Source organism: Syngnathoides biaculeatus, chromosome 1 (genome assembly GCF_019802595.1).
Source record: "Syngnathoides biaculeatus isolate LvHL_M chromosome 1, ASM1980259v1, whole genome shotgun sequence".
In the NCBI taxonomy this organism is placed as follows: domain Eukaryota; kingdom Metazoa; phylum Chordata; class Actinopteri; order Syngnathiformes; family Syngnathidae; genus Syngnathoides; species Syngnathoides biaculeatus.
Window position 1 is genome coordinate 6,040,791 of NC_084640.1, and position 14,041 is coordinate 6,054,831.

General features: G+C 39.9%; 1 protein-coding gene across 5 annotated transcripts in view; it reads right to left on the reverse strand.

Annotated features, from left to right (window-relative positions):
• Positions 1–3,954: 3,954 nt before the first annotated feature.
• The window catches only part of anln (anillin, actin binding protein), a 103,017-nt gene continuing 92,930 nt past the window's right edge, over positions 3,955–14,041 (reverse strand). For 4 of the 5 annotated variants that reach the window (XM_061843268.1, XM_061843360.1, XM_061843447.1 and 1 more), the window contains 2 exons: positions 11,702–11,874; positions 3,955–4,316 (listed from right to left, as the gene is read on the reverse strand). In XM_061843268.1, coding sequence (XP_061699252.1) covers positions 4,202–4,316; positions 11,702–11,874 — 288 coding nt within the window. In that variant the 3' untranslated portion in view covers positions 3,955–4,201. The remainder of the gene's footprint in view (positions 4,317–11,701; positions 11,875–14,041) is intronic. The other variant, XM_061843536.1, reaches the window with a different exon arrangement.

The following is a 14,041-nucleotide window of genomic DNA, read 5'->3' on the forward strand; positions in this document are numbered from 1 at the left end:
GAGTATAAGACTGAAAAAAATGCAATATATGCATTTATTTATTTTAGATATACTGTCTTGATGTATTTCATCTGTTGTTTTTACCCAAGATGTTCTGCTATTTTTATTCTATTTTATTAACTCATGCACCTTGTAGAGAAGCACTCATAATTTTCTTTGTATGCACAGCATATAAAGACGTTTGATTTGATTTGATTTAAACTAATAAAGATCCCGAACAGGAAGCACTTTAAACGTCGCAAATGCTGATTGGTTGTCAGTTTTCCAGCCGGGGTCATTGGAATGTCTGAGCGAGCGAGTGAAGAATTTCGATAATAGTTTTCAATTTAGAGATTTTTATAGGTGAAATCTGTGGCATTTTGGCATTAAAAGAAATACTGAACCCTAATCTACTAACTTTTAATATGTGCTCCTATTCATATTTTTTTTCGCCAAAGTCTTTCTTTAATCACTGCCTCAATGCGCTGTGGGATTGAAATAATCAGCCTGTGTCTTTGCCTCAGAGTTATGGAAACCAAGATTTCCTTGGTTCTTGCTGTGAGTTCTTTACCTCTCTTTTATCCCTTCATAATGAATTCATAGATTTTCAGTGGGATTTTGATCCAGCAAGTTGGTGGGCCAGTCAAGCAATGTGATGGCAAGGGCATTAAATGATTTTGGTATCTCTGGCACAATTGGCACAGACAGGTCCAGCTGCAAGACAAAATCTGCATTCCCAGACAGATCTTCAGAAGAATGAATCACGAAGTCCCTATAAAACTTTCTGGTAGACTGTTGCAGTGACCTTGGATTGAACAAAGCAGAGTTTACCAGAACCTGCGCTGGACATTGGACCCCAAATAAGGACTGACTGCGGATAGTTCACACTGGACTTCAAGCAGCGTGGGTATTGTTTTTCACCTGTTTTCCTCCAAACCCATGACCCTTGATTCCCAAATGAAAACCACAGTTTATCTTCACCAGAAAAGAGGACCTCACCAACAGACCAGTTGTTCTTCTCCCTGGCCTAGTTAATACCCTTCATATGTTGGCTCAGGCTCAAAAGTTGCTTGACCTGAGGTGACTAACGATTGTAGCCCATCTCCTGGATGCATCTGAATGCGGGGTTTTTTGAAGCTCTGATTCCTGCCTCATTCTACTCTTTTTGGATCTCTATTCGATGTTTGAATCTTCTGTTTGATAATCCACTGAAGCCCACAGTCATCTCTTTTGTGGTACATCTTCCCCGGCCACATTTTCTCCTTTAACGAGACTTTCAATCGATACTGTATGCTTGGACACAGCCCCCTGTTCACAGCCTGCTTCCTTAGTTGTTAACTTTTATGGCTTACCCATCCTATGGAGGGTATCAATGGTGGTCATCTGGCCAGTTATCAAGTCTGCAGTCTTCCCCATATTGAACCCAAATAAGACATGCATGCATCACTCCAATAGGCAGGGGACACCCTGAAGTGGTTGCATGCCAATTTCAGAGCACACAGAGAAAACAACAGTCACAATCAGATCCAAGAGCAATTTAGAGTTATCTTCTTTCCCTTTCAGCTTGTCCCATTTGGGGTGTCCGAAGCTTGTCATCTTTTTCCAGTTAAGCCTATCTTGTGCAACTTCCTCTTTAACACTCACTGTCCTCTTATCCTCCCTCACGACACCCATCAACCTTTTCTTTGGTCTTCCACTTGCTCTTTTGCCTGGCAGCCCCATCCTCAGCACTCTTCTACTAACTCAATCCGTTGCCTTTGAACATGTCCAAACCATCGAAGTCTGTTCTCTCTAACCTTGTCTCCAAAACATCCAACTTTGGCTGTCCCTCTAATGAGCTCATTTGTAATCCTATCCAAGAACCTCATCATCTTCATTTCTCCTACATCAAGTTCTGCTTCCTGTTATTTCTTCAGAGCCACAGTCTCTAATCTGTACATCATGGCCGGCCTCACCAGTTTTATATACTCTTCTGTCACATAGAACACCAGACACTTTCCGCCAACTGTTCCACCCCGCCTGGACACATTTCTTCACTTCCTTACCACACTCTCCATTGCTCTGCATTGTTGACTCCAAGTATTTGAAGTCGCCCGTCCTCGCTATCTCTTCTCCCTGGAGCTTCACTCTTCCTCCTCCGCCACTTACATTCATGCACATATATTTGTTTTACTTTAGTTAATCTTCATTCCTCTCCTTTTCCAGTGCATGCCTCCATCTTTCTAATTGTTCCTCCGCCTGTAAATTATGAACTTTCTGAAAATGCAACAGCATTCTGATGTCCCTACTCGTATTTCCAAAATGATAAACAGGAGGGAAATGTTAAAGAAATCATTCATATGTTCTCATTTTGTACATACTGTAGTTGGTTACACATCACCACCCAACTTCTACATTTGAACTCATTGTCTTGAAAACAGATGTAATCAATCAGATGTTGTCACACAGTCACACACACACACACACCACACACACACACACACACACACACACACACACACACACGCACACACACACACACACACACACCATGTGATTTATGTGAATAAAAAGAAGCTGCAAGGGGACACGAGTTGGATGGAAGCAGGGAGAGGCCCTGTTGCTCCTCTTGCAGCAAGTAAAACTTGAAGCCTTGTCTGTTCGCCTTTTTCAGACAGTTTGCAGACTTTAATTCACAAACATGTATTTTTCAGTTTAAAAAAAAAAAACCTTATGGATTTTATGGTACAGTTGAATATATATTTTCGTCTAGATAAGATAATTTGCGTTAGAAATTAGACGGTCCATACACTAAGTAAAACATTTTTAACTTAAAAAAAAAAAAAAAACTCAAAATTGGCACCCCTCAATATTTGGTTACACATCTTTTGAGCGATGACAGCCTCAAACATTTTCTTGTATCCATCCATAAGCTTCTTGCACTTCTCAGGTTGAATTTCTCCCACACATGCGTTGCAATTTCTTCAAGCTTTTGAACATTTGCAGTTCCTTTCGCCAATGGCAGATTTCAGTTCCCTTTTAAAGATTTTCAACTGGATTTGCGTTATCACTGGCCATTTTTCTTTTCAACCATTCCTGTGCTCTTTTGGATGTGTGGATTGGGTCTTTGTCTTTTTGGAGAACTCAGAATCACCACCGCAAACACTTTTTTTTTTTTTTTTTAAACACTAGCTAAAACATTTCAGTCTAAAATTAATTAATTTTCTGATTTCATAATACGTGGGCTTGTCAAGGCACCGATGGCGCATGACTTTTGTGTCGGGAGTATAGGGTCAGTTCTCACTCTGATAGTGTGAATGTCAATGCAAATGGTTGCTGTGTCTATATATGCCCTATGACTGGCAACCAGTTCAAGGTCAAGTCTGCATTTTATTTGTGGGAAAACAATGCACATTTTATAAATCAAAGCAAGCATTTATTGAAGAGTCTCTGATGACAGAAAATACATAGACTGAAACCAGGAGTATACTACGCTTACCAGTTTTTCTCCCACAAATTGTCATTATGTATATATGTGTGTATAATATAGGACCGATTCCAATGTAGTCTGTTCCACACTTAATTCTCCAAGGGCTGAAGTTTTCTTTTCAAAATTAACAACTCATAGTTGACCGTGAATGATTCCAATAAAAAATATTTTACATATAACTCATTTTCTGTACAATATTAATATCCATCCATTATCTGAGCTGCTTATTCTCACAAGGATGGCAGGAACAATATCAATAGTTACTGTTACAAAACGTAAATATACTTTTAAAAATTTTACGTTACAAATACATAATCACAGGTGAGTGATACAACAAACTGGAACAAAGTCTGATTTAAAAGCCAATTTAAAATCATACTGAAAATGCTCAATGTGTACTGTATAATGCCATGAGTAATCGTAGTGTGAAACAGACCATCACCAAGAGGGGAAAAAACAGGTTTAAAAAGACTGCAAAAAAGTTTAAAATGATCTGTGCAGCAAGCTGAAGAAAGAAATTTGAAATTTATGATACTGTATATGACAATGATGGGCAGTGATTATTACAGAAGTACAGACATAAAAGACTCAAAGGAATGGTTTGCTTCTCCTCTAACCTCCAGTCTGTCACTCACAACATCCATAGTCATGTCGATACAATATAGGATAACGTGTCAAAGAATTTTATTGCACTTAGAAATTCCGTGTATTCAGCATTGAGAATAATATAACAGCGGGCAGTCTGTGCACTGATTACAGAGGCTTGTAAAAGGCATCTGGTTGCCACATGCGCAAATCCATTAAAACCTGGTTTATCGTCGTCATCCATGAATTCCTGTCATCTTTCGTGTCTGCACTCAGCCAGTTTCTGTAGAAGAAAACAATGAGCAGTCTGTCAATGTAGGAAGATGTCTGTTTTGTGTTGTTTACGTTAAACTGCTCAAAGTGATGAAGGTATTTGCAGTATGTACCACATTTTAATATTTTCTTTATTTTATAGATACACTGGAATCATGGTTTTCCTCATTTATTTATTAAAAACATACATTCAGTTTTCAGATCAAAACTGCATGACTCTGCTAAGATTCAAGCACCCACAAAAACCATGCCATGCATTCTGCCTGTTTCTTGTTGAATGAGCAAAACCCAGCTTGTTCATCCAAACAATTTCATAACATCCATTGTGATTTGCACTTCTTCGAGGGTAACTCATAAGTAAGCCACCATGGAACCAAACAGTTCCAACTGCCAGCTCCTTGATAAAGAAGACCAGAAAGACAATGGAATTCACGCTTGGCACTGAATCAGACAGGTGGTGCCTGGTTTTCTCCACAAATGCCAGTCAGAAATAAGGCAATTTCTATCTTGGTCTCATTTGACCAGAATATCTAATTTCTTAGCATCTTGGAGTCAGGGATGAGAATGCCAAATGAGAAAAAAGTGTGAAAAGTAGCCGGGGGTCTGGAAGCCGCAAGCTCTCAGCGGGGTGCAGGCGCAGCGCCCTGTTGGGGGGCCAGGGGGCGAAGCCCCCGGAAGCTAAGTGATTTTAGCAATTTGTTAGCCCCAAAACCATTAATTTCAACACTGAATTTAACTATTTGTTGAAAAAATGTCCCTTGTTTGGTGCTCTTCCAGTACAGCAAAAATTTAATTATTAGTTTCATTTCTTCAATTCTTGAATGATTGTACTTATTTGAAGCACATGAGAGTTTCACCATTTGCCAAATTTCAGAATGAATTTTCAATCTCTTTCACTGTTTAATATGGATACACCATTATATTTTCTTTTTGATATGCAGTCAGTTATTCATAGAATTGGTATAGTGTAGAGATGAAGCACAAGTTTTTAGAACAATATGAATAAAAATGACCTTACCACTTGCTCGATGTTCATCCTTTTTTTTTTCTAACACTTTCGCCATTGTAAAACTTTGAACACACCGTCGCACAGTTCGCACTAAGTCCCACGTGCCATGACGTGGCTAACTAACAAGTTACACTGCGATTTCTGAGAAACGAGAACACATGTACATGGCAATGGGGAAACTCGATTAACCACTAACACGATTGGATCGTTATACTGTATAACTCTGTTGTCCAATCGAGTAATCTGCCGCAAACAAGTTTTAATGTTTATGTCGCAAAATGCAAATATTTACACTACCGAGCAAGTAAGAAGGGCGGTATGATAGTCGTGCTTGTGCTAGCACAAAGCTGAACTTGCAGCTCGGAGCCCACCACCGAGAGGCAGGCGCACGATACCCTAACCCTACAACCCCCCGAAATTTTCGCAACGGACTTGCGCTTATCTCGAGAATGGTCATTGTGGTCTGAAAAAGTTGGAAATCCGCCGATCGGCGGAAAATTCTCATCCCTGTGGAGTCCTTCACGCCCCCCCCAAGCAAACTCTATATGGACTTTCTTGTATCGTAAACTTGAGCTATTCAAAGCCCTGAATGGTAGAGGGCTGCAGTGTTAGTTGACTATCTAGAGTTTTCGCCCATTTCCCCGATTGCATCTCTGGTACTCAGCCACAGTGATCATTGGGTTCTTCTTGATCTCGCTCACCAAAGCTTGGCTCCCCTAATTGCAGTTTCGCAGGGCAGACAGCTCGAAGAAGGGTTCCCAAACGTCTTGCATTTAAGGATTATAGAGGCCATTATACTCTTCAAAACCTGAAGTGCAACAGAATGTTTTTTTGTAACTTTGGCCGGATCCGTGCCTTCCCAAAATTCTGTCTGAATTCTACAGGCAGTTCCTATGAGCTCATGATTCGCAATGGTTATGACATACACTGTGAGCTGTAAGTTGTTATATATACAGGCATGTGAATTTCCTAATCAAGTCCAATCAGTGTTGTCAAACTTAGCTGGACTCCAATAAAGGTGCGGAACCATCTCAAGGAATATCAGAAGAAATGGACATTACCCAGGTTAAATATATGAGTCACAGCAAACGGTCTGAAGATTTATGGCTGTGTGATATTTTGTGTTTTTACTCCTTTTTTAATAAATCTGCAAAAATGTCAATTAATGTTTTTTGCCAATAAGTGCTCAGTGTACACTGAGGAAAAAATGAAATAAAATCATTTTAGTATTTCTTCACTTCCTTACCACACACTGCATTGCTCTGTATTGTTGACCCCAAGTATTTGAAGTTGCCCACCCTTGCCATCACTTCTCTCTGGAGCTTCACTCTTCCGACTCCGCGCCTCTCATTCACACATATATTCTGTTTTACTTCGGCTAATCTTCATTCCTCTCCTTTCCAGTGTGTACCACCATCTTTCTAATTGTTCCTTCTCCTGCTACCTGCTTTCACTGCAGATCACAATATCATCTGCGAACATCATGGTCCAATGGGATTCCAGTCTAACCTCGTCTGTCAGCCTATCCATTACTACCGCAAACAGGAAGGGCCTCAGTGAGGATCCCTGATGCAGTCCCACCCACCTCCACCTTAAATTCTTCTGACACACAAACGGCACATCTCACCGCTGTTGTGCTGCCCTCATACATGTCCGGTACTATTCTGATATATTTCTCCAGCACACCAGACTTGCGCATGCAGTTCCTCTCTTTGGTGTTGTCAGCTGTTTAATACTCTTTTTCTGGGAGTCATTTAGAAGACCATTACGGTAGTCAAGCCTACTTGAGATAAAAGCATGCATGAGCTTTTCCTGGTCTGCTTGACAAGACTTCACTCTAAATATTTTCTTCAGGTGGTAGAAGGCAGTTTTTGTGATTGATTTGATATGATTGTTGAAAGTCAGGTCGGAATCAATCAGAACACCAAGGTTTCGGACTTTGTCTTTGGTTTTTAAAGATAGAGAGTACAGTTTTTTAGGAACAGCAATTCTATTTTCTTTATTCCCAAAAAACAATTGTCTCAGTTTTGGCTCATCCAGTTATTTATCTGATTTAGACATTGGCGCAGTACCTCGAACTGTAGTCATCTGGAGACACTGCTAAATATAACTGTCAAAATTTAAATTTGGAAGAATTTGGTAGCATATACAGGCTGAACAGGAGAGGTCCAAGAACTGACCCTTGAGGGACCCCATAGGTCGTTGCCATTCGCTGAGACCGAGCACCGCCAATGGTCACAAAGTAGCTCCTTTCCTCCAGGTAGGACCTAAACCATTTAAGGACCGTTCCATTTATTCCACCCCACTTTTCCAACCTGTTTTGTGATCTACCGTATCAAAAGTCACGCTGAGATCCAACAAGAGCAAAATTGACACCTTTCTGTACTTCGATGAGTTTGGAAACCTTCATTGAAATTTGTCAAAAAGTCAATTTAAATTCAGGAAATTGCTGAGTTGATTAAAAATAACTTTCTCAAGAATCTTGACTATGAATGGGAGATTTGAGATAGGTCTATAGCTTGCTAACATGGAATCATCCAGTGCTGTTTTTTTAGAAGAGAATTAACAGCAGCTACTTTAAGACCTTTGGGAAACTTGCCAGACTGAAGTGAGGAATTGAATATTTGCTGCAAATCAGGTAGCACTGACTTCACAATAGTTTTGAAAAAGTCAGATGGTATTCAGTCGAGACAGCTCGTTGATGGTTTCAACTGCTGAACAGTTTTCTCTCCAGTGTTTTGGTCAAATGTATCAAATTCTGACAAGTTAATAGAGTTCTCTCTGGGTGGCTTCAAATGTGAGATCAATTTACCTTTTTGCGGATTTGTGCTGACATTTAACCCGATGGATTGTATTTTTTCATTAAAATAACAGGCAAACTCATCGCATTTGTCAGCTGTTACGAGTTCCGGATCGATCTGATTCGGGGAGGAGGAGGGTGGGGTTATAAGCTTGTTAACCACAGCAAATAGAGCATGAGTACTGTTGAGGTTTTTACTGATGATTTCAGAAAGGTGTTGCTGTCTAGCCCTGATTAACTTGGTTAAAATTACAAAGACACTGTCTGTAGAGAGTTTTAGTTTGTCTCCCCTTGCGTTCCGCTTTCCTACACTCCGATTTAGATCTCTTGTTAATAAAAAGCTTTGTCGACAGTTCAGTTGGATGATGATTGGGGTCAATAAAGGCAACTGTGTGCGCGCACGTGCATGCTTTTTTGCTTGAGTGTACATGTCTCGCACACACACACACACGCACGCACGCACACACACACACACACACATTATTGCTCCCACCAGAATAATTTTGATGTGAAGAGTAAGATTTATTTTTTATGTGAGGTCAGCCGACCAGGGTGTTCAACCTTCTCACATTCCGAACCTGAGAGGAAGTTGAGAGTTCTGTTTTTATTATATTTATTTAAAGTGCCACTGACACCTAAAACAAAGTTTTAGTACGTTTTTAACCCCCCCCCCAAAAAAAAAATCAGCTGGAATCGAATCATCCGTTTGTTCACAGCACATCAGAATTTTGCCGTATATCGTTTTTTCATCTCCCGCCATGAAAAATCTGTCAACTGTGTTGGGTTGAAGAAGAAGCCGGAAGTACCGTATTTTGCAGACACCTACAGTTGCAGATTCAAGTGTATTTACAGGCAAGAAATTAGCTGTTCTTTCTGTGTTCGCCAAAATCCCGGCTCATTGTGTTGCCGAATTTTTCTCAAATACTCGGGAGCTAAAGCTAACCCTAAACTCTAACCCTTGTCGAAATAAAGTCAGAAGAAGGCTCGCTGATGGTTAGCAAGTCCTCTCTTGTGTACTTGAGTCCCGAGACGCCCGTGAAACACAAAAACACAAACAGTAACGGAGAGCATTCCGGAGTCTACAACACTGGTAGGCGTTAGGTCGAGAGGTTAAATGGCGGCTGCGCAGTGGTATATGGGTAAAATTTAGCAAAAAATGTGACGTCAGTGAAAACAAACCATTACGGGCCAGTCATTTGGAATATTTCATCAGGTCCCTCGTCCTCCTCGTCTGTGTCTGTCGGGGAGTCTGTTGTTAAGTGGAGAGGTGAGCCGCATAACGTCTAAATATGGCTCAAAACGATATGGTAAAATGGCCCCCACTCGCTTCAGAGATGTTTTCTTGGTCAAAAGGAGCTTCAGTTTCAGAAGGGGCGTCAGAAAAATACGAAAATCGCTTCTGTTCATCTGCCATTGCATTCAGCATAGCGTGTTTTCAATGCCAGGGATCCAGTGTGATGCCTGCACATGACATCACAGACAAATATGGTTGCCACTGGGATGTGCACTGTCGAGTCAGACTTAAGCAACTTTGCGCTTTTATAAAACGCTCAGTGCTCACTTTTTCCAACCATTATCATCATCAAAGTGATGAATATTATTTGCAGTTTTGAGAACAATACCTATTTTAAAATGTGATTTTTTGTGTCAAGTGGCACTGTCAGCGACAGTAAGTATTTTAAGTCCTTCAATGAGTCAATTCTTACCCTCCATGACTAATTTATGTGGACCTCAGTATGAAGAACCAACCCAGAATGCATTGTGCGTTTAACACATAGGAAAATCTATTCTTCCAGTTTATATACATGCCATATGACATACCTGAAATAGCATTTCTTCCAGACCAGTGGACTATAATAGACTAAAGTTAAAAAGAAAAAATAAAATATGAAACTGGTCCGTCTAAAATATTGACATGTAGTGTAGTAACAGTGAAATGGAGCATCTCTTTGTTTTTTTTTTTTTTTTTTTTTAAATTAATTAATTTATTTATTTTAAATGGTACGGCACCGCCACTGTGCATTGTGTAATAATCATTTTCTGGTCGTTTTCTTTTTATTTGTTGAAAAAAAAAGTACTCTGTCAAATACCGCTGCACAATTGGACTGCTCTTTGTTTGAATAGACTACTATAAATTAGTGTTTTTGAGAGACGATGATGCAGAAGTAACTTCTGATGGTTTGAAGATGTAACTCGCCCAATTAGTTTTCTGGGAAAAGTAACGGCTTACTTTGACCATTACTGAAAATGGCGTTCTTCTGGAGTAATGCGCAAAAAGTCGCATCACTGATTGAAAGTATTGAAAAATAAGTGAAAACAGTATTTACAAAGAAATACATCAAACTATAACAGGTTACTGTGTATTATTTTCACCTTAAGAGGAGAAAGAAGGATTACAGCTACTCGTTAAAGAAAAGTCTCCTACCATAGTAAAGGGAAATTCTGATTTATGTTTCTTCTGTTTTTTTTCTAAACCATCGGTTCTTTGTGGCAAAAAAAAAACTGATCCAGGGAAACTTCGGGAAAAAAAAAAAAATCTAAAAGTCTGATGTCAGTCATTGAAAAAATTAATTACTCTGGTGACCAATATGCTGCACATTTATATCAATCGTTTTTTAGAACCTCAAAGACAGTATCACCATTGAGCACAATTTTTTTTTCTAATAAACCTCAATTAAAAAAACACCATAGTTGGATTACATGATGCACAGTCAATGATGGTTGTACAATGTCTAGATCTTTCGGTTCATCTATGAAAACTGCTTCCCAACATTAACTGTAGCAATTTCCTCTTATCCTGGGTGCCACTTTGACTGTTAAGCCCTTTGCTTACTTTTTCTAGTGGAAAAAAACGACGCTGCATGACAATTGCAAACCTCTTTCGTCATGTGGCAGTTGCTGTTCCCATGCGATTGGCTAAATGTATGCATGAGGAGGAACTTTAGCCTTGTGAAATCCTTTTTAAAGAACTATTTTGAAGTGACCATGCCAACAATACCAGTTAGTTGTTTTGATGAAAGAGATGAAACAATTCAATAAAAGTATTTTTGGGGTGACGAAAATAAAATGATTTCCACTTTTTTTCCCCCCCACACGCCAATCACAAATGAGTGTGTAACCCGTGATTGAACATGTGAGGATGTTCAGGGGAAACCTTCGCCTGACACTGCAGGGCAGACAACTAGTTTTCATCTTATAGCCAAATGTTATGGACATTCAATCAACGTCATGCAGTTTGAGCAGAAGCAGATCATACTGTAGATCCGTACATTCGTCCTTAAAAAGACTATTCGTAAGCTGAAAGTAACACGGCACTAGAGGTGATTTTTCTACAAAAGGTTTGTACGTAAACCAAATTGATCGTAACCAGAGATTTCTCTGCGGATTATTTTTTTATGGGAAACATTGCAGAGCATCCAGGATGTATTGAGATGTAATATGGTCTGTCACTTTTCTTTCTGTAGGTAAAACTCTCTTGTTACCTTTTCTGTGTGGCACTAATACAGCATATTCTAACACTGGGATATTTAAAACGTTGAAAATTTTTGTACAACTTCATAATTCATGGATGATAGTGGGTACTTACTTGGTAACACACATGGTGTTCTTGCAATGACTAACTAGTGTCTCTTTATCATCCTCTCTTTCTGGTCTGACAGTGACAAGCTCGAATGTGTTTGGTCTGGCACAAAACTCTCTCTTGACTGGTTCGACCCTCTCAGTGGTGCAGTTAGAAAGATCGATGCAGCCAATGGGATTCTGACAAAAATTTTATAAAAAGAATGGATAAATTAGACAATGAAATTTTCAAACTATTGTTCAAGCATGTATGTATTGGCATTTAAAATGGTTTAGGATATTAACGTGTGACCGCTCTGAAAAAACTTTGAGGCTAGAGCTTCATTATGTCTTCAACCAATACATGTTTAGATACACACTGACATTAAATCAGAAAAAAACATTTCCTGTTTTAAGTCATTTCAGATTACTAAAATATTTCTATTTGCCACATTCCAGAATGTTTTCAAGGCAGTTTTTCATTACTTTCATCAAAGGCAGAAGTTTCAATACAGCACAATTAACTATCCCTTTTAAGAATTTGTGAAAACCCAGATGATATTTCTTTGGAAGCTTCTGACAATATTTGAGTCGGAGACAGACCTGTAGATATATTTGAACTAGGTAAACCAACAGACATCTTTGTGAAACATCATGAGAAAGTCAAAAGAAAATAGCCAAGCTATCAGGAAGAGAATTGGGGACTCTCAGAACTGTCTTTCATCCTTGGGTGTAATTTCTGGATGCCTCAAGGTACCACGTTCATCTCTTCAATTAACTATACCTGAATATAAAAACATTTAAATGTCTGTTCTTCATCACAGCTAACCCTGTGACTGCCATGGAAAAAGAGAGACCTTAAATAGGGGGCCGGCTTGCCAGAACGTGCCTTTATGTGCGTGCGATCAATGTATCTGCCACACCAGAACCCAGCAACGAGATTGTCGATAGGCTGACGTCGTTTTTTTTTTTTTCCACGCCATCACGCGATCGACCAAAACTGTCTCACGATCAACACACTGATATAAAGAATACCATACCAGACTAGTCATGGCCCGGGCTAACAATGCCTGCCCCCGGCAGAGTTAACCTGCAGGGTGTTGGAAATTCAGCTACAGAAGACGAACGACAATGCACAGAGCCTACAACGGAGAGTAGGGACTTTGAATGTTGGGCTATGACAGGAAAATCGCAGTAGTTAGTTCACATGATAATTGGGAGAAAGGTGGTCATGAGCAAGGCTGGACGACGCCCAAGAGGGGCTTGGCCACTCCCCTGACCGGTGACAGCTGTTTCACATTGGGACTGTAATTAGATGGTGTATTTAAGTTGGAGTTTTGGTCACTGGCATTCCCCAGGTTGTTGTTCGTTGTGCCCACAGTTTGTGAGTTGATTTCACTGACAGTAGGAATCTCCACCACTGAAAATAGTGTCGTGTTGAACTATCTTTGTCACAGTCTATCTGTGCCACCTTAGTTTAGTCCAGCCCTAGTTCATAGTTTGTCTCTTAGTCATCAGACCTCGCTTCACGTTTTTGGATCCTGCCTTTGCTTAGCGTTTCTGTACCTCGGCCTTCTCTGACTGCTTACACAGTGTATGACCTCTGCTTTGAATAAAACTATGGCTAACGTCATGTCCTTGTCCTGGAGTCCTGCATTTGGGTCCAGCCCCGCACCGGAGGTTCGTTACAGTCTGAGCCAAAGTAGAAAGTGCAGGATCAGATGTGTGTAATATTAAAATTCCACCTTGGCACAGCCTGTTCCAGGATGAAAGCACAGACAATACAGTCCACAAATTCTGTATTTTAAATATATATATACATAAATATTTAGATATAGTATAATATAACATTAATAACATTGGGAGCATCAAAGGGCTATGGAGAAATTGCCAAGCAGCTTCATGAAAAAAGGTCCACTGTTGGAGCAATCATTAGAAAATGGAAGAAGTTCAATTTCAATCGGAGTCGAGCCATACATTGCGATTTCTGGAATTTTCTTTTTGATTATCTCTCTCACAGTGGACATGCTCCTATGATGAAAATTTCAGAACCCTCCATGATTTCCAAGTGGGAGAACTTGCAATATAGCAGGGTGTTCAAATACTTATTTCCTTCACTGTACATGCATCTTTGTGGGTGTCGAGAAAACCTATGACAGAATACCAAGAGAGGAACTGTGGTACTGTGGTAAGCCTGGTATGAAGGAGAAATATCTTAGAAAAGTACAGGACATGTATGAAGGCAGTAGAACAATGGTGAGGTGTGCCATAGGTTTGACAGAAAAAATTAAGGTGGAAGTGGGACTGCGTCAGGGATCAGTTCTGAGCCCCTTCCTGTTTGCTGTGGTAATGGATAGGCTGACAGATG